This window comes from Copidosoma floridanum, unplaced genomic scaffold, assembly GCF_036245765.1.
Source record: "Copidosoma floridanum isolate Cflo_tuat_1 unplaced genomic scaffold, Cflo_Japanese_pri ptg000009l, whole genome shotgun sequence".
Lineage (NCBI taxonomy): Eukaryota > Metazoa > Arthropoda > Insecta > Hymenoptera > Encyrtidae > Copidosoma > Copidosoma floridanum.
Genome location: NW_028321886.1, coordinates 8425708 through 8452262, shown reverse-complemented (window position 1 = coordinate 8452262; position 26555 = coordinate 8425708). Strand labels below are relative to the sequence as shown.

General features: G+C 36.3%; 6 protein-coding genes across 11 annotated transcripts; 3 read left to right on the top strand and 3 right to left on the bottom strand.

The window, feature by feature from the left end:
* The first annotated feature begins 54 nt into the window (after positions 1–54).
* On the top strand, positions 55–2108 carry mRpS29 (mitochondrial ribosomal protein S29). Its single transcript, XM_014361829.2, has 6 exons — positions 55–462; positions 533–868; positions 942–1034; positions 1103–1239; positions 1320–1664; positions 1745–2108. The coding sequence occupies exons 1-6, from the start codon at positions 447–449 to the stop codon at positions 1979–1981; spliced, it is 1164 nt and encodes a 387-aa protein (XP_014217315.2). The 5' UTR covers positions 55–446; the 3' UTR covers positions 1982–2108.
* ref(2)P (refractory to sigma P) lies at positions 2039–4132 on the bottom strand. The gene is made up of 3 exons (XM_014361828.3): positions 3763–4132; positions 2507–3600; positions 2039–2441 (listed from the first exon to the last, which is right to left on the bottom strand). The coding sequence occupies exons 1-3, from the start codon at positions 3935–3937 to the stop codon at positions 2217–2219; spliced, it is 1494 nt and encodes a 497-aa protein (XP_014217314.2). The 5' UTR covers positions 3938–4132; the 3' UTR covers positions 2039–2216.
* Positions 4133–6196: 2064 nt separating this feature from the next.
* Positions 6197–8714, top strand: eIF2Bepsilon (eukaryotic translation initiation factor 2B subunit epsilon). The gene is made up of 2 exons (XM_014361820.2): positions 6197–7226; positions 7304–8714. The coding sequence occupies exons 1-2, from the start codon at positions 6501–6503 to the stop codon at positions 8624–8626; spliced, it is 2049 nt and encodes a 682-aa protein (XP_014217306.2). The 5' UTR covers positions 6197–6500; the 3' UTR covers positions 8627–8714.
* On the bottom strand, positions 8687–11826 carry CCT8 (chaperonin containing TCP1 subunit 8). Its single transcript, XM_014361822.2, has 7 exons — positions 11665–11826; positions 11456–11593; positions 10617–10919; positions 10237–10536; positions 9703–10062; positions 9076–9516; positions 8687–8996 (listed from the first exon to the last, which is right to left on the bottom strand). Exons 2-7 carry the CDS (start codon positions 11513–11515, stop codon positions 8805–8807), a joined length of 1656 nt encoding a protein of 551 aa, XP_014217308.2. The 5' UTR covers positions 11516–11593; positions 11665–11826; the 3' UTR covers positions 8687–8804.
* A 272-nt stretch (positions 11827–12098) lies between these two features.
* On the top strand, positions 12099–18515 carry LOC106645871 (uncharacterized). 6 transcript variants are annotated; one of them, XM_089589501.1, is made up of 12 exons: positions 12099–12294; positions 12556–12650; positions 12743–12990; positions 13153–13688; positions 13761–13980; positions 14074–14255; positions 14393–14671; positions 14742–14844; positions 15520–15591; positions 15896–16008; positions 16085–16400; positions 16538–17810. In XM_089589501.1, exons 3-12 carry the CDS (start codon positions 12903–12905, stop codon positions 17320–17322), a joined length of 2694 nt encoding a protein of 897 aa, XP_089445627.1. In that variant the 5' UTR covers positions 12099–12294; positions 12556–12650; positions 12743–12902; the 3' UTR covers positions 17323–17810. The 6 variants fall into 6 exon arrangements, with proteins under 6 accessions (XP_089445627.1, XP_089445626.1, XP_089445623.1 ...); XM_089589500.1 differs by having other exon boundaries at positions 12528–12650; XM_089589497.1 differs by lacking the exon at positions 12099–12294 and adding an exon at positions 18390–18515 and having other exon boundaries at positions 12301–12650; positions 16538–17343.
* Positions 18516–19419: 904 nt separating this feature from the next.
* Tango14 (transport and golgi organization 14) lies at positions 19420–25325 on the bottom strand. The gene is made up of 10 exons (XM_089589764.1): positions 25212–25325; positions 24567–25140; positions 24265–24459; positions 22784–23775; positions 22410–22739; positions 21747–22178; positions 20639–20706; positions 20206–20456; positions 19710–20139; positions 19420–19623 (listed from the first exon to the last, which is right to left on the bottom strand). Exons 1-10 carry the CDS (start codon positions 25323–25325, stop codon positions 19533–19535), a joined length of 3477 nt encoding a protein of 1158 aa, XP_089445890.1. The 3' UTR covers positions 19420–19532.
* Positions 25326–26555: the final 1230 nt, after the last annotated feature.

The window sequence follows — 26555 nt, the reverse complement described above, 5'->3', positions numbered from 1 at the left end:
GTTTTTTATACTTATAAATAATAATAAAATTTCACTAACAGTGAAAAAACAATACTTTTCGATCTATTTCTTAATTGTTTACCATGTAAAATAAATAGATTGCATTTTTTCTACTTTGCAGTGTTAAATTTTTTTTTACTTCCCGCCTGTGCGTGTCTTTTCTTTTCACTCATTTTTTTTCGTGTGCGTACTGTATACACACCTTAATAACGCACTGGGACAACACAAAAAAAAAACGTATCCGTTAAACAATAAGTTGATTTTTTTGATATAAAGTTTGTTTCGTAATAATTTTAGTAATTTTGCCCAATTTCTTTAAAAAAATGTGATGATTATATGTTAGTATGAAATTGCTTGTGAATACTTACTGACTTCGTAAATGACTCTCTTGTCCTAAGTTAACCTCGAATAGGACTGTTTTATCACTTTCGCCAAAATTAAAAAAAATGGCTCTATGTAATGGTAAGTAATACGTTTTTCATAAGAAATTTAGTGCCTGTAACGTGAAATTTAATGATTATTATTTTAAAAGGACTCGCCTTTAAATTATTAAAATCAGTCAGTCTGAGAAGCCTAGGCACTCAGACTGCTCAAGCAGTGAAAATACAGGAAGAAGTATTACAAACATTTCGTACTAATGAAAACAATCCTGCTAAGCATACAAAGCAACATTTGGGCAGATATTACACTGTTCCGCCAAGTGACATTGTACCAATTATTGGCGATGGTGAAATGCCTCTTACTCCAATAAAAAAGGAGATAAAAACTTTCATGCAATGGAATATTTTAATTAGAAAACCAGCACTTGAAATTATAAGATATCTGTCTCAAACTGATTACAGCAAACCTGTGAACAAATACGTTTTGTGTATCCTTTTATTATCAATACAATTAATGTGAATCTTACGTTTTTTATTGTAAACCTTAACAATGATGCACAGTTGGAGAAGACGGCACTGGCAAAACATTGAGTTTGTTACATGTAATTCATTATGGCTACGTCACAAAGAAATTGATAATTTATATACCATGGTGTAAGAATTTTAAATAACTTGTATGATTAATTGCATTTTTAGCATTTATAAATTAATATTTATTCTAGTACAAGAATGGTACAGATTTCCTCGAGAATGTGCCAATTCAGAAACAAAAGAAGGTCTAGTGGATTTACCAATTGATGCAGCTAAATTACTACTGAATTTTAGAAATATTAATGCCTTGCTACTTTCTAAAATAGATGTGAGTATAATTATCTTTATTTTATGCTCATCATGAGATAAATTAAGTTTTAATTCACTTCTTTCATCACGGCAAAACAGATAAAGCTGTCAAAAGATTATGTATTTGGTGTTGATACTTTTCATAAAGATGCACCTGTAACTGAGATGGTAGATTTTGGTATTAGTAGGATTAAATATGCCTGTGATGTTATAGATACCTTATTCAATGAAATCAAACTAGCCAGTATTGCAGGAAAATGCAATACATTAGTAGCAGTTGATGGATACAATGCAATTTATTCTAAAACTACATTTGTTAAAGATGACAATAAACAAAAAGTACCAGCTTCAAGGGTATCTTTAACCCAATCTCTCTTAGAATTGACAAAATCTGATTGGTGTAATGGACAAATCGTACTTACAGTAGATCAAAAGGCTGTTAAAGTAAGTTGTTGATAGTAATAACTAAAAGATTTAAAAAATTTTTAACTTGTCCTTACTAAAAATTTTTAATTTTTACTCAGGATAACCGAGAATCACACCTTCCACGGTATTTGCTCGCAAAAGAAGGTTTTAACCATTTAGATCCATTTTTACCAGTTGGTGTTGAAAATTATACCCAAGATGAGTTTGACACTGTTATGGAATATTATAAAAATAGAAAGTGGATAAGAAATATTAGTGAAGAAGGACTGAAAGAATTGAGATTGGTATGTGGTAGTAATCCCTACAGACTAATGGATTATTGCAAGGATTTATAAAAAGTCTAGTTTCATACAAGTTATGACACTGTACATAAAACAAGTAGATGATACAGCTACTTTTTTTCCAATATTTTATTTATACTTGTACATATATACCCAGCAAATACAGAGCTATTAAATAACTTTTCTACTCTATTACTCATAATAATACTTCAACCAATAGTTTTACCAGATTCACATAGACCTTTAGGTATGTATTAATTTAATTTTTGAATAACAAATGAATTATGCTTTAATTGCGAGTAGGTTGTAATGCATCTAAAACTTTGCTGATATCTCCATTCTTTGAGACCAACAGTTGAGTTAGCCAGCCTCCTTCATTGGTGAACCCCATTTGCATCATTGCATCAACTGCACGCTGTATTTTGGGATTGGAATGCCAAACTGTATCAGTAACGTTTTGTAGAGATGGATAAATTGACGAGCCCTCGGTAGGTTTATCCTCGGTGGTACTTGGCTGCAAAAACAAATATTTATTTATTTTTTCTAACAATTAGTCATTTTATCCAAATAAATATTTACCTTCTTTGCGTCAGTGTTACTTGCAGCATCAGATGTTTCAACAGGAGCAGTGGGAATGTTTTCAGTGTCCAGTAAGGTCCAATCATCAGTCTTTAAATTTTCATTGTCGTTGGACAATTTGGTTTCTTCTTTTTTTCCTTGGCTTTCACTATTTTGAGCAGGTGAGGGCTCTTTAGTAAAACTACTTGAAGGCTTTCTATCAGGAGTGGCATCGCCTTTCTGGCTCCTTGGGGTGCTTGATCCAGATCCACTTGCTTGGTCTACTCCACTTTGCTTGGAAGAGGAGCGATTGGCGGTAGATTTTGCGTTATTAGATGCCGGATTGTCAGTGGAAGTTGAATTATTCGTTTCCGCGGTTTTATCAGTTTTTACTTGAACGTTCACGTCGATGCCCAGCGGGTCTAAAAAATGCGAAATAGTTTCGCCAATATTCTTCAATAATTCGACGTGGGGCTCCTCTGAATTTTTCTCGCTTGACGAGGCTGCAGAACCCTTGTCCGACTTGCCCTGATTTTTTTCCTGCTCGGACTCCTTTTTTCCATTTTCCATGATAGGGCATTCCGGGAAGTTGGCCCAGTCATTCAAGTACGTCGTAAAAGTGTTCAGCCAAGATGGGGTCTGCGGATCATGATCATAGTGACGGCTGTGCGATGTGCTACTGTACCTTCTGTTCTTGAAGGGACATTCCTTAGATTCATCTTCGTCCGAGGTGGGAGACGAGGCTTTTCTCATGAACTTGTTGATAATGTAAAACATGCGCTTCTCGTGATGTGAGCGCAAGTGCAGGGGCGTGGGCATGCGGATCATCAGGTGTTTGGCGTGTAAATTTTTGATTTCGCAATTGCTGCACAAGTCGTAATCGGGGCATTGAAGGCATTTGTACCGGAAACCGATAACGGGCTTGTCACAGCTATCGCAAATAACACCCGGATGCTTAGTTTTCGGCACCGAGGAAGTATCGCTGGCAGAGGGGAAAGTCTTGTGGTTGTTTTGGTACGCGGTGACGTACAGCTTGCGTATCGGTTCGTTGATCTCGTTGATCGCTATAGACAACTCCTCATCATTGGTAATGCGAATACAATCTCCTTCGCCATCTAAAAAAACCATGTCAGCCTTATAAACATAAGAATTTAGACGATGGTAAAACGGTAATATCATACACGGGTACAGAGGTATATATGATACATTGAATGTAATTGTCAACTGTATCAAGAGTACCGTATCATTACAAAGCATTACAGAGCTACGTGATTTACCTTTCCAGGAAATGTCCAAGCGTTTGCCGTGGGTGTCGGGGAATATGACCTGGAGTTTTTCCTGAAGCTTCGAGAAAGGGTTCTTGATGATGTCCATGGAAAGTCGATGGATCTCGGTCTTTTGATCCGGGTCTTCAGACCAGACCAGAAACACTTTGTAGTCGATTACGCCCATGTTGATGACTATTACTTTTTGCACTTTACTATATGTATTATTATGCACGGTAGTTAAATGTTTGCTATTATACGCGTTGCTGATGCAAGTTCACAGTGGAACTGTCGACTATCTGACAAGTCTCTCTGTTATATATAGCCAATATCCATATAATAGAGAAGAGAGAGGGAGACCCACGTACTGCGCACTTTCGGAGCATCGGAGTTTGCCTTCGCTTTCCCTTCTCTCTGACTCACCCTCTTATACACTGCAGATCCGGAGCGATGATTCAATGAAAAATGAAAACAAACGTCAGCTGTCACTGCGTTGCTGCTGCAATTTCGCACATGCTGATTATCTATCGACCTGGCCTATCAGACGTGCTTTAGCTGAGCTGTTTTACTGCCATAGGCTCGTTTCGCGTATAAACGTCCAGTCACTATTATGGCGTTTTTTGTTTAATCCTTTCAATTTCACAGACTCACCATGGCTGCTGTTGTTGAGTGTGTAACATATATATACGCAAGTTGGTTGCAGTTACACTATTTATCGTAAATCCATGCAATAAAAAAGTATAGGAATGTGCGAGATATATATAACTGTAACACAATTTTGGAGAGAAAATAGTAAATTATAGAAGATTTAATTTAATTGTAATACTCAACAGCCAAGTGATGTTAAAAAATTTAGAAATAAGACAATGTAATGATAAATATATGGTGCCCTGTCTAATACTATATTAATTTTTTATTATGGTTGCATATGAAAAAAAAAAAAAAAAAAGACAACTCTAGTCTGCATATGTTACGTACACACGAATACGATTTACAAAATAAGTTGATTAATTTTGACTGTTGAGCTGCTGCAGGATGACTTAAAAGAGGTAATAGATGGAAAAAAAAAAAAAAAAAAAAAAAAACGTAAAAACTAAAATTAAGTCGCCGTCGTACAAACTTGAACCTTTTTTCAAATTGTGTTACACATTCAGCGAAAGTGGGTACCTTGAAATTAAACTTTCCATCGAAATACTGCGCTATCACTTATGGAATAATTTATTATTTTAAAAATTCGTAAATTTTTATAATCATTATACCTTTTGAATTTTTTTGCTAAATACACGTGTGAATAAACTGCTAGGGATTTCGTTCTTTTTGTTTTTGTTGAAAAAATCGTAAATGAACATTCGTTTTTGAGTGTCTACTCGAGAGGTCAAACTACAAGATAAAAAAAAACTTTGGTGAATTTATAGTTAATTCAGTTGAGCCCGAATTATATTTCTTAATGATAAATGTTGTATGCTGCAAACTATTCGAAAGAAAAGTAGAAAAACTTACTTAGTAATGATATGTTTTGTCACAAAAAAAAGTAACGGGTACATGTAAAATAAATAAACAATTATACAACAGGTGTTTACCCGAGCTTGCAGACACATTTAATTATAAAATCAATATTTTAGACATTTAGTAAACTATGCGCTAGTCATTTTACGAGTAATATCTTGATCATTCGAGAACAAAACCCCCCCCCATTTTACGTTACTAAAAAAATTCATTAATTTACATATACTTACGCTATCGCTGACGCAATTGCGATAAGTTGTGTGTGCATCATCTTAAGCATGTATAAGTGTACGTATTGAATAAAAAAAAATTTATTTTACTCCATAAATTATTGAAATGTGAATCGCAAATACACATGTATATATATTTTTGCGCACATCCACCTCCTGTTTCGGAAACGTTTCGGAATGGATGCTGGAGATAAATTTAATTTGTTATAATTTCAAGCGGATTTATTGGTCATCAGCAAACAAACCAATAAGTTTTTTTAAAATTAATTTTCGTGGTCGCTGATGATATTGAACATACATGTTATTATAATATATAATATAGTTCCATTTCAAAGCTAGCTATTTTTCCCTCGTATGAATAAAGTCAGATTTTGTTAACTGATAAACTTTTCCGCAAACAAAAGTATAGGTATGTATTTTTTGAGAAATTTACTTCGCTTCTAGTGAGTTAAAAAAAAAAAAACAAAAAAAAAAAAACAAAAAAAAACAAAAAACAAATAAAAAAATTCCGCTAATAATCCGGTGTTCTATTTAAGATACTTACTGTGTTTCGAAAAAGTTAAAAGTCATGCATAGAAGTACTTATTTGATGAAAAAATCTCGACACATCTAAAAATTTCAAAAAGTGTCTGCAAAGTATGATGAATCATATGGATCATGGATGCGGGATTGCATCATGAAATAATTAAAATGATATCGCGACACCCGTATCTTCTGCTGGTGTGCTGTTGTTGGTGATGTGGTTTGGTCATACACATATATTCACCGCTGTTTTGCTTTGTGTGTCGTGTTGAGACCCTTTTATAAGTACAATAAACTTTTGATACTGCACAAAAATATCTCGTATATACTTAGCAGTTACGTGCAGCATTTTAAATCACGCATTGTCTGATATGTTACGTATGAAACAAACAAGTAACTCATCTTTCTGAATACTTGGTTAAATGGATTTATTTATATAGAAATAGTTGTACTTGTTCAGTGAATATTAAACAAAAAGAAAAAAAAGTGAGAATGTCTGGAAATACGAAAAAAGAATCGCAGAAAGGTGGATTTGGGAAACAGGAGAGCCTGCAAGCTGTTGTTTTCACAGATGATTTCGTTCACGACTTGAGGCCAGCGGATCGCGTGTTTCCCAGCACTCTGTTGCCCATCATCTCTTGTCCACTTTTGGATTATTTATTAGAAACGTTAGCTCGTTCGCGGGTGCAGCAAGTATTTTTATATTTGAGTAATCACGTTGAAAAGCTCAAAACTCACTTGGACTCGCTAAAGAATGTCCTGGACAAAAATATGGTCATTACCACCATTGTATCAGATGGATGCAGATCTCTCGGTGATGCACTGAGGGACATAGATACCAAGGGTTTTATCAGAGGTGATTTTATTTTGATTAGAGGTACAGCCTTTACCAATGTAGACTTTAGAACTTACATGGATCATCACAAGGCTCGCAAGGAGAAAGATAAAAATGTTGCCATGACTATGATTTTTAGAAATCTTGGTAATATCAAGGATTCAGTTCTGAAAAATGAGTCTAGTTATGTTGTTTCAAGTGCCAATTCTAAAAAACTTTTGTTTTATAAAAAATGTACCCCAAACGAAAAAAAAGTTGAAATGGAGTTGCAGTGGTTCTTAGAGCACGATAAAGTTAACATCGATACTGCTTTGTTTGATACTCACATGTACATTTGTTCTCAGTCAGTCTTACCTTTATTTGCAGATAATTTTGATTTTCAGGTAAAAATGAAATATATAAAATAAATGATTAAAATTTTTTCATAAATGATAATTTAAAGTCTATTTTTTATATTTAGACCATGGAAGATTTTATTCGAGGAGTTTTGATGAATGAAGAATTTATAGATTCAAGAATATATTGGGAACCTTTGATTAATCCGGAATACGCTTTACCAATAAATTCTTGGAAGGCTTATCAAATGATATGCAGAGATATTTTACAACGTCAGTGCTATCCTTTGGTGCCAGATACTTTGCCTTTATCTATGCGAGATTTTACTTATATGTCCAGAAGTACTTACAAACATCATACATCAACTGTATCAAAAGGGTGTACTTTACACAGCGAAGCAATCATTGGTGAGCACTCCACTTTGGGAGAAAACTCATTTGTCAAGAGATCCGTAATTGGGTCCAAATGTTCGATTGGATCAAATGTAAATATTTATAACTCTTACATCATGTCCGGTGTTAAAATTCAAGATAATTGTATTGTTACCGACAGTATTATCTTTTCAAATTGTACAATTGAAAATGGAAAAAAACTCGAGGCATGCATATTGTTGCCCAATGTTAAATGCTCTAGCGACTACAGCGATGTGTTTCTGGAATTGAGCAGTGATGATACAGTTGTACATACAAAATTGGAACAACTGTTTGAAGATGATGAGAATTACTCGAGTATTCTTAGGAATGACGATTCTAAAGTAGATTTCGATGATGCATCATCAATGTCATCAGACTCCTCTGCTTGGTCAGCCCCATCATCAAGAGAATCCATTCCACTGGCAGTACTTCAAGATGACAACGACTTATTCCTCTCGGAAGTTATTGATAGTTTGTTGCGTGGTTTTGAAGACCAGCTCAAGTGCGAGAACTTGATTTTAGAAATCAACTCTTCTAGATATGCTTACAATATCAATATTAGACAAGTGTCGCATAATGTCATCAAGGCCATCCTCAGATTACCATTACATCATTACTCTAAAATTGAAGCTGATTCGAAAAACCAAATGAAATCTGCCGAATATTTCAAGATTTTGAAAAAAATACTTGAATATTTTAACCCCATAATTGAAAACTACATTAAGACTGAGAACGCTCAAGAAGATTGTCTTAATGCCATTCAAGATGTTGTCTTTACAAATGAAGCACTTGTCAAACCATATGTGATACATTTGATAAAGTATTTATATGATCGTGATATTTTGGTTGAAGAAAAAATTATCGAGTGGTATGAGCAAGATTTCTTTACTACCGAGGATGCTCAGCTCTTTAATACTGAAAGTGATAACTTGACGCAAGAAGAAAAACGGTGCATATCTGCTTCTATGCGAAAGGAAATGGCGCCGTTTATTAACTGGTTAAAAGAAGCTGAAGAAAGTTCTGATTCACAGTAATTTTTTTTTAAACTAAATTTTTGATAAATTCTTGATGTACATAAATAAATTTTAAATGTATATAAATAGTTGTTTTTTTTATTCAAACGAGTCTTTTTATTACGGTGCAAAATAAAAGTTAGTTCAAGTATTAGCAAAATACAAAATGCATTTATTCATTGATAAACTTAATATTTTTTTATGATTCATCGTCACTGTGAGAGTTATGCTTCGGTTTTGGACCACCAGCTTTCTTTGCCATGATAATTTGATCAATTTTGAGGATAGTACATGCAGCGTTAGTCGCGTACTTAAGGGCCCAGTACTTTGTTAGATACAAATCAAGAATACCTGCCTTTTCGACATCAATAACACTTTCTTCTCCTGTGCCCTATTAACAGTAAAAATTCATTAATAATATTAATCTTGAGAATTTTTTGAGAACGTGAATTCAAATTTTGTTATCTTACATCAATATTGAAGCCATGATTTATTTTCCCCTCCTTGTGAGCAGCATACAGTTTCGAAATTATTCCAGAAGAGTGAGTTCCACTGTTATCAGAAAGAGTTTTAGGAAAAACTTCTAGAGCTACGGCAAATTTGCGTACAGCATATTGCTCTAAGCCAGGGATGGTATCTCCATATGAAGCAATTTTAGATGCTAGTTCAATTTCAGTAGCACCTCCACCAGGAACAATATTACCATTCTTTGTGATGGCTTTGAAAGTATTAACTCCGTCATCGATTGCCCTTTCAATGTCATCCATGTAATTATCAGTAGAACCTCGAACAACGATTGTGCTAATGCGACTTTCTTGATCTTGATTTTGAAAAACTACTATGCTCGTATCGCCAAGTTCATCTACATGAACGGAATCTGCATACCCCAGCTCTTCTTTGGTTGGCGGATTCTATATTTATTAAAAATTTTTTAGTTACCGATTCCTAACCATCGCAAAACCAGTTGTTAGTTTTACGTTTTTAGTACATTTCTCAATTCATACGTTCATTCTTTGTTATTATGAACAATTAAGTTCATGATTGCACAGTTTCTACTTGATTAAAATATATATATTAACAAATAATTAAAAACTCACCAACTTCGTCAAAGCTACAGCCTTAACGGCTCGACAAAGGCGTCTTAAGTCGAACTTGCTAGGGAGGCGTACGGCCATCAGATTGTACTTGTTAACATAGTAAAGGGCCATATCTCCGAATTTACCACCAGAAACAATAACTGTGGCACCAGAATCTGCAATAGCTTTAATTTGCGATTCCAATAAAGATTCTTCACCTCTCGAAAAGTTCAACAACTCATTAGCAGACTTGATAAGAACTGTTCCTTTTGTTTCTGTTTGCATAATGTCTACCGGGCATGTATAGACGGCAACTTTAGCTTTTTCCACCTTTGTAATGTCTCCTTCTACTTGTCTCTTGAAAACCATTCCTTGAATGACCTAAAAAGCATCTTAAAAATTAATTTAAAGAACCCTATATCCAAACGCCAAAGAGTGTTAGGTAAAAAAAGTCATAAAAATTAGTTTTTAAACAGAAAAAATAAGAGAAGAGGAAATATTTTAATAATAGTTTTCTAGAAAATTTTTGATTCAATTTTTGAAAATGAAACGCACCTGTGAAGAATGCAACCCAGAGCCCAAAATTTTGCAAACTCTCACGTTGTCTACGTTAAATGTAACATTTTTTTTAATAGCATCTGCAGGCAAAATGGAAGAGCAGGCTTTACAAACGAGATTTGCAATGAGATCTTCTTTGCCATACTGTTTGCTCATGATGGAAGTTTTCATAACATCCTCAATTTGACTGATATCTTGCCAGTCCTTAACTTCCCTGATTACTAACTTTGGTAAAAGTTCTAAGGCTTTTTCCAGAGCAAGTTCGTATCCTTCAACAATTTCTGTAGTAGTGATTCCCTGCAATAATAAAAATTAAAGAATCACGAAGTGTACTTAATGTTTTAAAAAATTCTTCATTTTCAATAAAAATTTCATACCAATCTCAGAAGCTCTTCAGCATGTTCCAGCAGAGCTCCGGCAAATATAATAACGAAATTTGTGCCATCTCCGACTTCAGACTCTTGCATCTCTGATGCCAGAACCAACAGCTTTGCTGCTGGATGTTCCACATCCAACTCTCTAATGATAGTTGCTGCATCACTTGTGACAAACAACTTTTCCAAGTGATTTATCACCATTTTGTTCATCCCATTGGGTCCATAAGCTGTGCGCACGGTCTGTGCAAACTCCTTACAGGCTGTGATATTACGATAGACAGCTTCTTCCAGTCCAGAAAAGTACTAAAATAACATGAAAACCAACATTTTTGTTGCAAATTTCAATGTAAGGTTTAAATGAATACAAGTTACATTGATCATTAACATAAAAAAAAAAAAAAAAAAAAAAAAAGATTAGTGCCTCAAACTAATAACTGGACCATGTAAAATGACCACTTCTTATCAGAGATGATGGACAAATACGTTAAAATAAAAAGAATTTGCTAACCTATACTCATCAACAATACTCATCGACAAATATCAGAAGCCAAAGACAAGCGAAGAATTAAAGTATACTGGAATGGCAACAAGAACCTTAGAAAATATCATTAATCAAACTCAGTTTCAACCTCTTTATTATCCTGATAACCGACAATACGCGAGTATTCTCCGAAATGTCCATAAAAGGCAATGGCTTTGGTCGATCTACGTGTATACGTAAGGACGGTAAAAAACACACCTACGTATACGCCCTTTTTTGCAAAAATCAAGACAACAATCTACATCGAGCGAACGCCTTAAAAGAGGAATAATATACCAAGACAACAAGTAATACGTACACGTGCACCATCCTTGAGCATCTGAGCCATGCCCGGGGCCTTGGGTACGTGCAGAGCCATCCTTCCTCGTTGATTATTTCGTCGTACAAAGAAAAGGCACAAATATCAGGGAGAACTAAATATTTAATATCTGGAAATCTGAATTATAAATGTTACGAACGTGCTTGCTAACAATAAGATTGTTGTATCTTGATCACAAGTGTACCTACCGGAATCAAACACGAAGCGGAGCTGATTCGTACTATATAGCGCAAATAAAAAAAGATGGTCACGCTTGACGTCAACGACGTCATTCTACGGGTTACGTGACGTAATTTTAACAAATCGAAATCAAGTTGACAATCGATCCTACTATTCGACACTTCAAAGTCTTCAAGCCTTCAAGCACTTTTAAGGACCGATCGGTTGACAAAAAAAATCTTAAATCCTACAAAGGTAGATTTATAAATTTGAAATTATAATAAGTTATATGTTCAATAATAGTTATTTATTGAAATATTAAATATAACTATTAAGCAAAAATAGAAACCCCATCGACAATCGAATATTGAAATAATCATGAAATCGAAGCTATACGATTAAAACAAAACTCGGAAAGGCTGTATCGACAAGTGCGCCATGCAGTTGCAGATGCAGAGGCGATTTCAGCGTGAGGTGTACGTGTACCTATTGTACTTACTCTGGATACTCACGCATTGCTTGTGCTAATATTTAATACTGCTATATTTTTGTGCTATTTTACTTACGACTTACGTTGAGAAAAAAAAAATTAAATTCAGGCCTCGGACTTGAACTCCAACTTTTGAATTTTAGGGTTTTACTTAACTTGATAAGTATCAGTAAGTATTTGTTTCTGTCGATCGATCGTAGGCCGTCGGCGTCGTGCCCGTCGTATAGTCTATACGACTCATATATACTTACTCTGCAAAGTGCAAAGTAAAGTGACCATTATCTATAGTACATATATAAGATTTAGGTTATAAGTTAATCCATTACCTATTGAAAAACTCGGAGCTCTTTCTTTCTCTGTATCTCTGTGTCGGTTTTCTTGTTACAATTGTTTCAATTGGAGTAGGTAAACTCAACGATTTAATTGGCAGACATTACGTTGCTGAGGACAATTTCAGTGGGCAAACTTCCAAACAAGACTGCCAAAAGTTTCTGTATTTTTTATGTAATATAAAACCATGTCTCGGTATGGATCGTTGTGACTCAATTGCATTTGTAAAACTTTTTTTTCAATGCACATCTGGATAACCCTGACCGTGACTTTTTTTCTATTTTAAGGTGTCAAATTTTTATTTTAACATGATTCACGTAAGACAAAAGTTTTTGTCGATGCAAACTTGAATTCAAATGTAAAGTAACATGCTCTTGCAAGGCGAGAAATAGTAGATCGGAGAGAAAGACTCCAAATTCATCCCGCAAACATTTGAACGTTGCCAAGATGAGTGGTGAAATGTTTGAGGATAAGGACTATCCAACCCAGTGGGCCATCAATCCCGCAACTTATCAAAATATGAACAGTGATCAAGGTAATTATAATGAATTTCTGATTAAAACAAAAGAATGAATAGTTTTAACATTCCCTAATTAAATTTTTCAGTAAAAGGAGAACTTAATAATGATTGACGATTAGTAGTTTGTAAAAAAAAAAAAATCGTCTCAAATATAATACACTGAATTTTCTTTTCTAGTGGATTGGGCTGCTTTAGCCCAGCAGTGGATCAAAATGAAAGAGTCTAGTGTTCCACCTGCACCACCTCCGCCTTTGATTGCGGACAGTCTTCTAAATACTTCATCACATGATGGTGGTGGTGAAGCACCTATGGATATGGATACTAAAGATGATGATATTCCTCCGGCACCACCAGCTCCAACTATTAGTGGATCAGGTTTCTTTCAACTGTTCACCACTGACAGAAAACTCATTGTATCAAATAAGAAATCACGAAAAATATCAATCCTTGTTCCAGATGACTGGAATCAATGGAGTCAGTGGGGAAATCAATGGGGGCAAGCTGCACCATCTCTCGCACCTCCCAATTGGGATTGGGTTGCATTTCCTGGGGGTCCTGAGGGAAAGTCTATAGGGATTCCGATCCCACCCCCTGCCCCATGTATATCAGGCAATCACATGCCACCTGCAGTGGTACCTACAGTACCACCACCTTTACCTCCTGCGTATTCATACAATACAGTACCTATTCCACCTACGCCATATGGAAATCAAGTAAAACATAATTTTCATTAAATTTTTTTCGTAGTAAAAAATAGATTAATTTGATTTGCATTTTAATTTAAGGTTCCTCCTACTAATTTCTGGAACTCTGAGCAACATCATCCAATTCCTGCTGCTCCTATGCCTGGACAACCACCTTTTGTAAAAAACATACGTCCAAATCATCACAGAATACCTTTTCCACCTCCACCTCCAAATATAATGCCAACATCTGAGTTGATGACGACTAAAAATCGAGGTTTGAGAGATAGAACACCTGAAAATGATTATTCATTGACAATAGGTATGAAAATCAGTGGAATGCTTAAACATATTCTAATAACATGTATTACTCATGTTTTTTCTATGGAAATTAATAATGTATTATTCCTATAAGATCCTATAAAGCGACGTACGCTACCGGCCTGGATACGAGAAGGTCTCGAGAAAATGGAAAAGGAAAAACAAAGAGCTGTTGAACGGGAAAAAGAAGAAATTCTTCGAAAACAAGAATTAGCTGAACGTAAAAAAATTGAGGAAGAAGCACGCGCTGTTCTTAATCCTGCAAAAAGTAAATTTGTAAGTATCAGTAAATTTTTTTATGTACTACTTTTTCATTAAAAAATTTTATTTTAATTAATAATACATGTAATGGTCATGTCTGAAACTAAGGTTGAAAATCAAATGTGTACCCCAATTCAAAAATTATTTTTTAGGATTCTGATTCAGAAAAAGAAGCTACCGAGCAAGAAGATGAGGATGATAACAAAGAGAACAATAGTAACGAAGGAAAATCCACACCTAATGAATCCAACGAGCCAAATAGCCCAGATTTCATGCGACCTAGAAAGAGTCGTTTCCATGACTCATCTTCTTCTGTAGTTGCACATTCACGTGCATCTACATCTGCAACAAAGGAGAAAAGTCCCGAAGCTGCCATTCCATTCGCTAGTCCAGTTCCACGTTTGAGGAAAGAAGAGATGTTGCAAAACTTAGTAAGTTTCTGCCTATAACAGATATTTGTTCCAGGCCATTTCTCATTTGGATGAATTATATTTTATACAGATGCTTATAGTACGGAGATCATTGACGGAAATTTTACTTGAAGTGACAAATGACGAAATTGGTTCTGTATGTAAAGACTTTTGGAAACGCTATTCTAACAAAGGTATTAATGGACTTGAATATTTTCGAAAATTATTAAGCTGACCTCACACTTGAGCTTAGCAGTAAAATTAATAATAATTCGTACCTGTGGTATAATAACTACATTCATATATTTTTTACATATTATTTCATAATTTTAATGATATCGATACATCATTAAATCATGTGATTGTGATTGCTTTTACTAATAATTGATCATCTAAAATTTTCATTTAAAACAAAATTGATGATTTAAGTTTCATCGTCATTCAAATGATATCCAAGTAATTTGAATACGCAAATTTAATAATGTCGTACAAATTATTAGACTTTAGAAATACTATACTGACAACTTTTTTTTCAATAACAATTATGAAAAGTTATAGAGACAAGATTTTATTGTTCAAAATTGTTGTATCAAAAAAATTTTTAATACAATACAGAGTTAAAATGAATTGCCTTATAGCGTTTGACTTGATAACACAGTGAATACACAAACAAAAGTGCACAAATGCAAAAAAAAAAAATGAAATTAGTTTGACACTGTACCAAAGAAAAATGGATTGCCTTCGTGATTAAAAAGAAAGAAAGAAAGAAAATTGAAAACAGAAAACGTGTTGTCGCAATATACTGTTTAAGCGAGCTTTTTCGCAAAGCAGTACACCTCATAAAAAATAAATTATGTGTATCTTATAAGCTTCTACAGGAAAGAACTTAAACCAAACAGCTAGCAACACAGCTCCAGTTTCCCAGATCACTCGCAAGCTCGGTAAGTGACCACAACGATTCAAATAGGGAACAGATATCACGTCGTTCACAGATCTGTAATATTTTTCCGAGACCGGGAGAATGACCGTGTAAAAAGACCGAAGCTGTCCAGCAATCGTTTTTGTTTTTCTTCCGGCAAAACCGATACTTTTCCCTATTTTTTCGTTCAGCCCGAAAATACTTGATACTTGTATCGCGTTGCTCAATTGGTCGCGTGCAGCAAAAGCGCCCTTGTGGGTGCGTGCGCGCGTGAATTTCGCCAAGGCAAGGGGATTCGGAATGAGAAATTGCACGTTGCATTATAGGCTTGGGCATTTATGATGATAGTAGCAGCGAGTCGGAAGAAGAGCCGCCCCAGCAAAACGAGCCTCAACAGCCTCAAAGTGCCAACGAGAACGACAGTGACGAAGAACTGAAGGTACATCACCGAAATTGCATATGCATGTAAATTTACGACGTTTATGAACGTGGGTGTCATTCTGAATTGTTTACAGGAAACCTTGAAACGTCGCCAGCAAGCCTTCCGCAGGACCGAAGCCGAAATCGAAGCTCGGCTGGCTAAGGAGGAGGAAGAAGAGCAAGAAGGCCAAGAAGAGGACGAGGATGATGAGGATGAATCGAGGAGCCGGTCCAAAGATCGAGAGGACAGTAGGAAGGATGACGACAGGCGAAAGAGGGAGGAAGAATCGGTAAGGGATGACCAAAGCACAAAAGAAAAGAAAAGAAGTAGGACAGCAGGAGGTGGTAGAGGGGTGAATAATCGCGTAAGGAAGGATAATTATACGGGTAATACTAGCTGCCCGGAAACAGGTATGTGTTGCTTTAAGTACATAACAGGCGCGTATATAAAAATTTAATGAAAAAGTCACGAAGCAGAACTACTAACTGCTTTGTACGCGAGTTATGGTCAAAATGATTCACAATCACATCGCACTCCCCCCATACAGTGGACAATGACAAAGATACTGCGCCGATCGTCGGCGGTGAGATGAAGAGAGCTCCCTCAGCTTTCAAGTCTGACCCATCAACGGCCCTGGCGGATCTCGACACCGCCTGCCGAGGAGCAGACGACTCGTCCGACTCGGAAAGTACAACCCAGTCGAAACGGACCTCCCGCGCCGGTAGTGCTAACAATAAAAACAGCAAAAGCTCGTCCGCGCGCAGAAAGTCCTCGGGTCACTCGAGAGATCGCTCGTCGAGCTGTAGCCGATCCAAGAGTCGCAACAAGTCCTCCAGGGAGAACTCATACGAATCGTCGCGCTCCTCGGCAAAGCCAGACATCGCCAGTAACGGCAAGCGCGAGGGTAACGCCAGCTCGGCGCGCTCGGACGTTAAGAAGCACAAGTCAAAGAACAGTGTTAAGCACAGACAGCGCTACCGGTCGTCGAGCTCGAGGTCTAGGTCGCGATCGCACTCGACGTCGAGCTCCAGGTCGAGGTCAAAGCGCAAACGCTCGACGCGCTCGCGTTCTACTACCTCGCATAGGAGCAAACGAAACAGGCGGGCTCGCTCCCGATCCCATGATCGCTCCTCGCGCACGCGATCTCGCTCGAGGTCGCGTTCGAGGCGTAAGCGCTCAAGGAGCCACAAGAGCTCGACGTCCTCGAGACGGCGACGAGGCTCGCGCTCGAGGTCGACCGAAAAATCTAGGCGGTCGAGGTCGCGCTCCAGGGGCTATCGGCATCGGCGTGACAGAGACGGTAAGAAGTCGTCGCATCGGTACCAGGACTAAGTGCACGTCTCACAGCCAAAGGTTGTATCGATGGTTTGATTTTATATTCTCGTCCTTTTACTTGTAACGTCGCTGACAAATGTAGATTTATTACGCTTAGCTCGGTAATAATTACGTCTCTTACGACTCTTTTTCCGCTTAAACTTTAAGTTTGTGATTCTCAACTCCAACGCGGGTGATTAAGATTTTTCAGTAAAAACGCCACTTATCGTCTCTGTACATTTCTTCGAAAATAATATCGTGATTCTAGTACAGTGCTCTTGTAAATATATTTACAGTTTAAGTATATCTTCCTTAAATAAAAACTCAAGACTTTATATTAATTTTTACAAGTCTGAGATATTCCCTTTTTCCTTTTTTACTGTTCATAGTTAAGAACCAAAAACAAATTTTATCCATGAAAAGAAGCGTGTTTTTTGTGTTTTTCCCTAATCGAAACACAAACAACATCTCAGAAATATAATACCTTTTAATCGCGTACAAAATTATGAAAAATTGCCTACTTTTTTTTTTTTTTTTTTTTGTTATTCTTGAGTACGAACATTACGAGCTATCATGAAAATAATTAAAAATAAATACTTTTATGTTCGTTATGTGAATGCTCATTGTCAATCTACAATTATGTGTATTAGCAAATTATCTTTCAAGGAACGTTATTGATAATGTAAAACATCAATTTGATTACTTATGTATGTCGTGTACATAATAAAGATTATTAACATTATTTTCAATTTTTATAGTAAAATGTGTTGATATTCTCTTTTTTTAATAAATAAGGATCCATCAAATTAAAAGCCACGAATTATATTGTATTTTTATTATCCTAGTTATCCCATATTTAAAACCTATAAGTATGTTTAACACGATGTATGATTTTTTCTTTATTGTTGAATTAATATACAAAAATATCTCTGTTCATATTTCTGAAAATTCCTAATGATTAAATTTTTTCAAATATTTTCAACATTATCTTGTAGCGTATACTAACTTGAGCAACTTAAATAAAAAAAATTTTTTTTTTTTTTTTCACGTAAGTACTTTGTCAAGAATATTTTCTTTATTTTCAGGCTTGCATAATAGTTTGCTCCATTACATCTTGGCTTTGACTTAAACATACTTCTGTACAACGATATTAATATTAATGATTTTAAAAAGGTTGAATCCTCAGTTTATGTACGAAACATCGGAACTCGGAAGATTGTCAAATATTTACTGAGGCTAACATATAAATAAATGTATTTTTCTTCTTCAATAAACTAAATTACAATGATTTTCATATGCATTCTACCATTATTTTTTCACATTCTTCAATTTAAAAATATCCTCTTTCCAGTACAATTTTTTTTTTCACAATCGTAACGGAAAATTTTACGAAAGAAAAGTGTTAAGTATTTTTTCAAATTATACTTATAGAATTTGAGTGAACAGTAAATTCAACTATTTTTCATGTCTTATAATTTTACATATACTGTTGCTAATTTGTTGAAAAATTTTTCAAGATTCGACAGTAAATTTCAAAATTCCAAGTTTTAAAATCATAGTAAATATTAAAACATATAAACCATTGATCATTCTGCAATGGTTAATTCATGTACGTTTGATGACTTTGATAAACGATATTTGTAGCTTACCACACATTTTTTTTGGCATTTTTCCGTAATATAATATATTTACACGCATATTTGCGACGTATTATTATACAATTTGTGTGCATTTATTTATATATCAATATACCAATAAAAACGAAGTATTCAAAAATTATTTTTGTAATGTTACTTTAGCAGTAATTTTTTTTTTTTATCATTGCTTCGCTGATAGCATTGCCCACTCAATAATTCTTATCTGCTGCTAAAGTTCAAGGCATAAATGTACATGTTCTAAATATGTTAGTTTATATAATTATCTTCAATACTGTTGGGTGTAGGTCCTTTCAAAATGATTTTTTCAATTACAATTCATACTTATATGAATAAACAATATGTATATATTAAAAATTTGTACATTTTTTACATTATTACGTAATTACAATTATTTTATAACGATGTAAGTAAACTTTGAAACAAATTGTTTTAAAATCTTCAAAACTCATACTCATTTTTTATAAAAATAATTGCTGTACACTATTGTCCATTATTAGTGGAAAATAAACAATTACTGGAAGATACAAATTTCGAGCATTTGTTCACTTAAAATTACAGTTTGATTTGTAGCTACTTTCCATATCGTTGTTGGCATTTGCTGAATTTTACCAACGTTTTTATAAAACCATCTGATGATACGTCATGATGGGTTGGAAACGTGCTGATGGAAAATTTAAAAATAACATTTAGTTTATTACAATGAAAAACTTGTATGGATAACGGAATAAAAAAAAGGTCTACTCTTACAAAAATTCCGTTATTCTAGTTTGCCATGGAAGGAAGCCATATGTGCACATAGTTTTACCAAAAACTATTGCCAGATCAGGATTTGGTGTGTCATTGCTTATGCTTAACTGTTTGTCCAGGAACTCAGGCGTGATGCTTTCTTCTTGAAAAATACTTGAATTATTGACTTTTGCCAAACTTTTTGTAACACTGACAATTCTCCCTTTACAGTCTGCATATGATAAAAAATACACTTTTGTTCTGTGCTCACTAACATCTCCCACTTTAGAATTTTTGTTGTTTGTGTAAACATCTTTGTTGGCTATGGCAACATTTTTTACACCATTGGTAGCTTTACCTGAAACACTTGGCCATTCAATATTCTTCGATATACTGGGTTCCATTTCACTAATTCTCTTTTTGATAAAAACTTGATTTTTCTGTAAATTTCCTGCAAAATGTTAACAAAGAATAAAATTACATGTCACATTTATTCAAACGATTCTTGTAACAATACCTTTGTGATCGTAAAAACTGATAAAAGGTATTTCAGCAACGACACACCAGCTGATCAACTTCACAACATCCAACACTGAGACTTCTTCGTGTCCTAGCAAAAATGCTAGATGCCTTGGTATTTTCGGTACATTGATTAAATTCTCGTTAATCTTCAACGATGAATAATTAGATTTGACTTTGCTTGAGCGTGTACATCGTTCGATGAACAACAAAAATCGTGTGTATTGCTGTTGTACAAAATATTGGAAGCTGTACGCAAAGTGCAAGAAACTCAAAATAACACGAAAAATTATGTACATCGTGAAGAATTGAAGAAAAAGATGAGAATATTTTATAAAAAGCAATATTATTAAACTATATTACTGGTTTGTGCGCTACAAACGCTCTGAGCGCATTTTGCTTCGAAAACTAATGCATATGACGTTGCATACCTACTATTATATACAACCCCAACACCACTTGCCACTGCCACTTGCCAGCCGTCGGTTGGAGATGGAGACTGAGGGAGGGAAACATGGAAGGGATAACAACAACATATTCGTAGCAAGCATACATTTTAAATTGATAAATTATAGTCTGACGTCAATCGTCATTTTTTTTTACCGTTCAAAATTTAAAATCTTTAAAAGTAAAAAGTCTTTAAGATTATATATATGAATCTCGTAGTTGGCAAGATTGTTGAAGTTGAAAAAACCTCATTTTTGTGAAGCAAAATTTATGAACTGTTTACTGAAGAAAATTTATTTTATGTGTTTTTTAAATTAATAACTCAAGAAGCCTCAAACATGCTTTTACACGTTAGATAAGATTTAAGTTATAAAATTAAATGGATATGTTGTATGACCTGAGCTGGATTAAAAAAAAAAAAAAAAATTATTATTTTAATAATTGAACCATCGCATCGTGCGCACACACTATAGGTTTGTTCAAGCTCAAAGTTGGTCGGTTCTCTGGCTCTGCTCTGCGCACAGATAAATACTAAAAAATTAAAAATCAAACGAACTTACCTGTAAGTGAAGTTCGATTGTAATTATACGAAGAGCCTCGTTCGAAGAGATTACTATGTAGTACTCCTTTTGTCCACTAGATGTCACAACTTTAGAGCTAAAAAGAAAAGAAAAAAGGAGAGAGGAGCTGGCGGTGCCAGCTCGCCCGTTCTGTGCGCTCACTCTCTTCATACTTTAGAGATTTTTTTTTTTTTTTTTTTTTTTATTTGCGAACCCAAAACAGGGTGGGAAAAAAGAGGAACTAATAATTAATTTAGAATAAATAGGGAGGGACCGTAATCTCTTCGAACGAGGCTCTTCGTATAATTACAATCGAACTTCACTTACAGGTAAGTTCGTTTGATTTTTAATTATACTTCATTCGCCTCGTTCTCGAGATTACTATGTAGTTATTCAGAGTCAGTGAGCAAATCTTGTATAGATGAATAAACAAGAGAATTTTATAATCTTAGGTAAAAAATTTTATTAATGCTTTAAACTACATGTTATCTTGCACATTGGTTTGTACTATTTTACTATTTATTGCTATAACCTTACTAGCGAATTCGTACTTATCAGGCACAATAGGACGGTTATAAAATTTTGCAAAAACTTGAGATCTACTTGACCAACCCGCCGCCGTCCTAATTAAATCTAGGTTAACCCCTGCGTTAAACGCTGCCGAGGTTGCGGAATGCCTAGTCGAGTGACTAGAGAAGACGCTTGTATCAACACCGCTCCTAGCCATGACCGCTTTCAACCACCTACTAATAGTTTGCGACGTTGCCGCCGTATGGGGCTTTTTAATTGTGATAAATAAAGTATCCCTGTTATCCCTTAAAATTTCCGTGGATCGCAGGTATTCCCTTACGGCTGAAGCCACGCATAAATTTGGCTCTTCAGTAAAATTTGGAAGAACTAAAAGGGGTTGGAACCGGCCAGGGCCTGAAGTTTTAATTGCCTCGTCAATCCTTATCTCTAGTCCCTTAGAAGTATTATATATGTTATATATTTTGATTTTTGATAGAGTTTGTGCCCTGTGGGCTGTACATATCGCTAATAGCATAACCGTTTTAAACGTAATTAATTCTAAACTCAGACTTTGATATGGTCCCAAGGACCTTAAATAATCCAGGACTACCGACACATCCCACGTGTGTGAATACTTCGGCTTTGATGGACGCATTGAAAAAACTCCTTTCAAAAATCTTGAGACCATAGGGTCTTGCCCCAGATGATCTCCCGAGATCAGTGAAATAGCTGATCTGGCAGAATTTAAGGTTCCATAAGAGGCTCCTTTATCGTAACACTCGGATAAGAATCTTAAGAGGTTATTTCTATCCGGGGATAATATATCTAATCTGTTACTATCACAAAAAATACTCCAGCTCTTGAGGGCTGAACTATACTGTTTGATTGTAGATTGTGAAATCGATGCCAGAAGAACATTAACCGCTTCTTGCGGGGCCCCCTTTAAGAGGAAGGCCTCCCCGATAATTTGCCTGCCATTAAACGCAGGTGCTTCGCCTGCGGATGCGTCCTGGACCTACATGGGGATAATAGCAAATTATTATTAGGGCCAAAAATCACTTCTTTGCCGACTAACATGTCAAAGAAAAGTGGGAACCAGGGCTGATTTGGCCAGTAAGGAACTACGACTATCCCCGAAGCTCTGTCGTGTCTTATCTTGAATAAGACCCTCAGGATCAAACCGAATGGAGGGAACGCGTAAAAATTCAAACCTGACCATTTTATAGTAAAAGCGTCAATCTGGCAAGCCTCTGGCTCCGGAAACCACGAGATGAAATTCTCGCATTTTGAATTTTTCCTATTAGCGAACAAGTCAATAGTCGGGGTGCCTAGCGCGTGAACAATCTGTTTAAAGAACGACTCACTAATTTCCCATTCTGCGTCTTTATTGACTAACCTAGATAACCTATCGGCCTCCACATTATCTGCTGATGCTATATATGAGGCAAAAAGAAAAATTCTTCTAGCCTCTGCCCAGTCCCAAATCTCTTTTGCCAATAAATTGTATTTTTGGAAACGCACACCACCCATTTTATTTATATATGAAATAGCAGTAGTATTATCTACCCTGAGCAAGATTTGACAGTCTGACATCTCGCTCGCTAAAGCCTGAAGGGCCAATTTAATAGCTAATAGTTCTAAATAATTAATATGAAAAAATTTTTCTTTAGTGCCCCAATGACCATGAACACCGTTGCACCCATTCGTGGCACCCCAACCCGTGGAGGATGCATCGGTGAAAATAACTGCTGAAAAGTCAAAAGACTTGAATTTGTTTTTTGAGGTAGGCAAATTATATTTCCACCATTCTAAATCCGGTTTCACGGAGTCCGGAATGGTCATCTGACCACTATAGAGGAAACCATTCCTACGTAATGCCCATATCTTTTCTCTTTCCAGGGCTTTGATGTGCACTGTCCCATATTCAACTGCCGGGGCTGCTGCCACTAGCTTCCCTATAAGAACTGCAAATTCTTTAATCTTACAGAACTTCTTATCCAAAAACTTTCCCAGGAGTTCGAGTAATTTTAATTTTTTATCTACAGGTAACTCTAACGAATAATATCTTGAGTCAATCACAAACCCTAAAAAGGTACATGAGCGAGAAGGAATTAGGCAGCTTTTGGGCCAATTAATTAAAAACCCTAATAATCTTAACAAATTTATCGTTGTGTGCGCATTAAATAAACATTGGTCTTTATCCTTGCTAATAATTAAAAAGTCGTCTAGGTATAATACTGACATAAAACCCCTTGACCTTAAAAAGGATACGACTGGTTTTAGCAATTTGGTAAATACAAACGGAGCTATACTTAACCCGAAAGGTAAACACGTAAATTGAAAAATTTTTCCCTTCCATATAAATCTTAAAAATTTTCGGCTGGTCTTGTGTATCGGAACTGCAAAAAATGCATCTTTTAAGTCTATTTTGCACATATACACGTCTCTGGAAATCAAACTAGTAGCTGTTCTGTAATCCTCTAATTTAAAGTGCTGGGTAATTAAAAATTCATTCAATTTTTTAAGATTTAGCACAAAACGGCACGAGCCGTCGGGTTTCGGGACTAAAAAGTAAGTTGAAATAAATTGATCCTTTGCTTCCTCTGCTGGCTCAATAGCCCCCTTCGCTAATAATTTAACTACTTCTGTGTCAATCTGTTGACTCTCATTGTCAGAGAAGAAAGGTACTGGGGTGACCGACTGGAAAACCGGGATCTCAAAATATAACCTAAGACCTGTAACATAACCTAAAATGACCTTATCAGCCGTGATCTTTTTCCACTCTCTTACAAAGAAACGCAGTCTTCCTGCTGAGACACCTACATCTTCTATGTCCGTGGACCGACGTTCTCCTGCCTCTTCCCCTGGTAATGAGCACCTTTGTTGAATGGCTGATTGCGTGGTACACTCCTGTACCCCATGCGAGAGTTGAAGCTTCCCCGTTGATAGGGTAGACCCCTGCCCGCTGAGTGGGGGAGCGCTCTTCCTCGCGGGCTGCTCACGTTTCCCGGAAAACGTTGTACGAATGGAGGGCGAGTCGGTTTAGCTGGAGGCTTGGCCAGAGACTTGGAGATCTTTTCGATCTTTTGGGCTTCCAAGACCCTGTCGCCCAATTTCTCTCCAAACAGCCACTTATCAGACTTCGTATTGGCCAAAAGAGCCCTAGCTTCCTTGTCCAAACCGGTAAATATGAAGGCTTTGCGGGACTTGTTTTGACTGGCCATCAGGTCCGACAAAAGCTTGGTTGCGTCATTTAACTTTTCAATACAGTCTAACCTGTCAATGCCTTCCCTCTCATTTATGAGACTCGTTAAGACCGCCCCTACGGCGCTTAAGGCTGCGCCGGCTTCTTGCTGTCTCTTAACCATAGCAACATCCCTACTCTTGGCATTAGGTAGCAGCTTTGAGGCTATCTCCTATGATATAAATGCAAATTAGCCAACTTCCAGCAATAATCCCAAAATAAAGCAAGAACACATCGACTTACGGTATTGATTTCGGGTGCTTCCAATCCCGTTGGTGCTGCGTATTTGTCTAGCAGACCATCTCTCTCAGTTTTCTCCAAACCGTTTTGGTACCAATATTGCCACCTATCCAGCATAGCCGGGTGCAGAGTAAATGAAAGCGCCTTGTGCGCGCGCGGATCTTCTCCTATTACTTGGAGAATCTCCTCTTCAATCCCATCAGGGTTATTTTCTTCGTTTGACACTTTGTCGTTGGAAGTTTTCTCTATAAGCATATAAATTTTTTTTTTTTTTTTTTTTTTTTTTTTTTATGTACTCCATATGGAGACAATATAGGAGAGGGAGCGGGTATACGTGGTATCAACGCGACCCACGCACGTGCATGCAGCACACGAGTAATTCTCGGAAAGCATTAGCTATATATACCGGTTGTTTACCGCCTTTTTCTCCTTGCTACCCTCTCCTCTCTGCAATGGCACCTCTCAAGAGCGTGCGGGCGCAACCTGTCTATGCAGGCTTCAGGCCACATGCGACTATATATATATATATATATATATATATACCTAAACTGTCTCTGAATACACGAGAGACGTCGCAAGTAATTATCAAAAGAATAATTGAGCGGCAAATAGTCCCTAAATACATGAGAGACGCCGATACCCGAAAAGCAACCATAGGTAGATTGGAGAGGCCTCTAATTACATGAGAGACATCCAATGACTATATATGTCGCATGCTTAGACACAAAATATATTATGCAACATACCTTTATCATCACCATCTTCCGAGTCGTAGTCTTTGTCTGAAAACCTTCCGTCGGCTTCCTCCTCTGAGCCAGCGGCCTCCTCTGTATCCTGCTTGGCAGCCTGCAGGAAGGCTAATTGGTCCAGCAGCAACCTTTTTTGCCTTTCGAAGGCTTTGGCGTCTAAGGCGTCCATCAGGGTTTCACCCTTTCTTTTGCTCATCACGCACACGCAAAACACAAACACTCGGAAGAAAAACTTAACACTTAAGCTCTCTTACGGTTGTACCTCTAGCGCACAACAAAAGAGAATGAAGAGAGTGAGCGCACAGAACGGGCGAGCTGGCACCGCCAGCTCCTCTCTCCTTTTTTCTTTTCTTTTTAGCTCTAAAGTTGTGACATCTAGTGGACAAAAGGAGTACTACATAGTAATCTCTTCGAACGAGGCGAATGAAGTATAATATATAATTTTCAACAAAGTAAACCCCCACCCCCACGTCCACCACCTCCCTTGAAAAACCAGGTTCGTTTCGGTTGTATACTTAAACATGTTAGATGATCTGTTTTGTATCTGCATAGCCGGGAAAGCGCTGGACCGATCCACTTTATATACGCTTGAACAAGC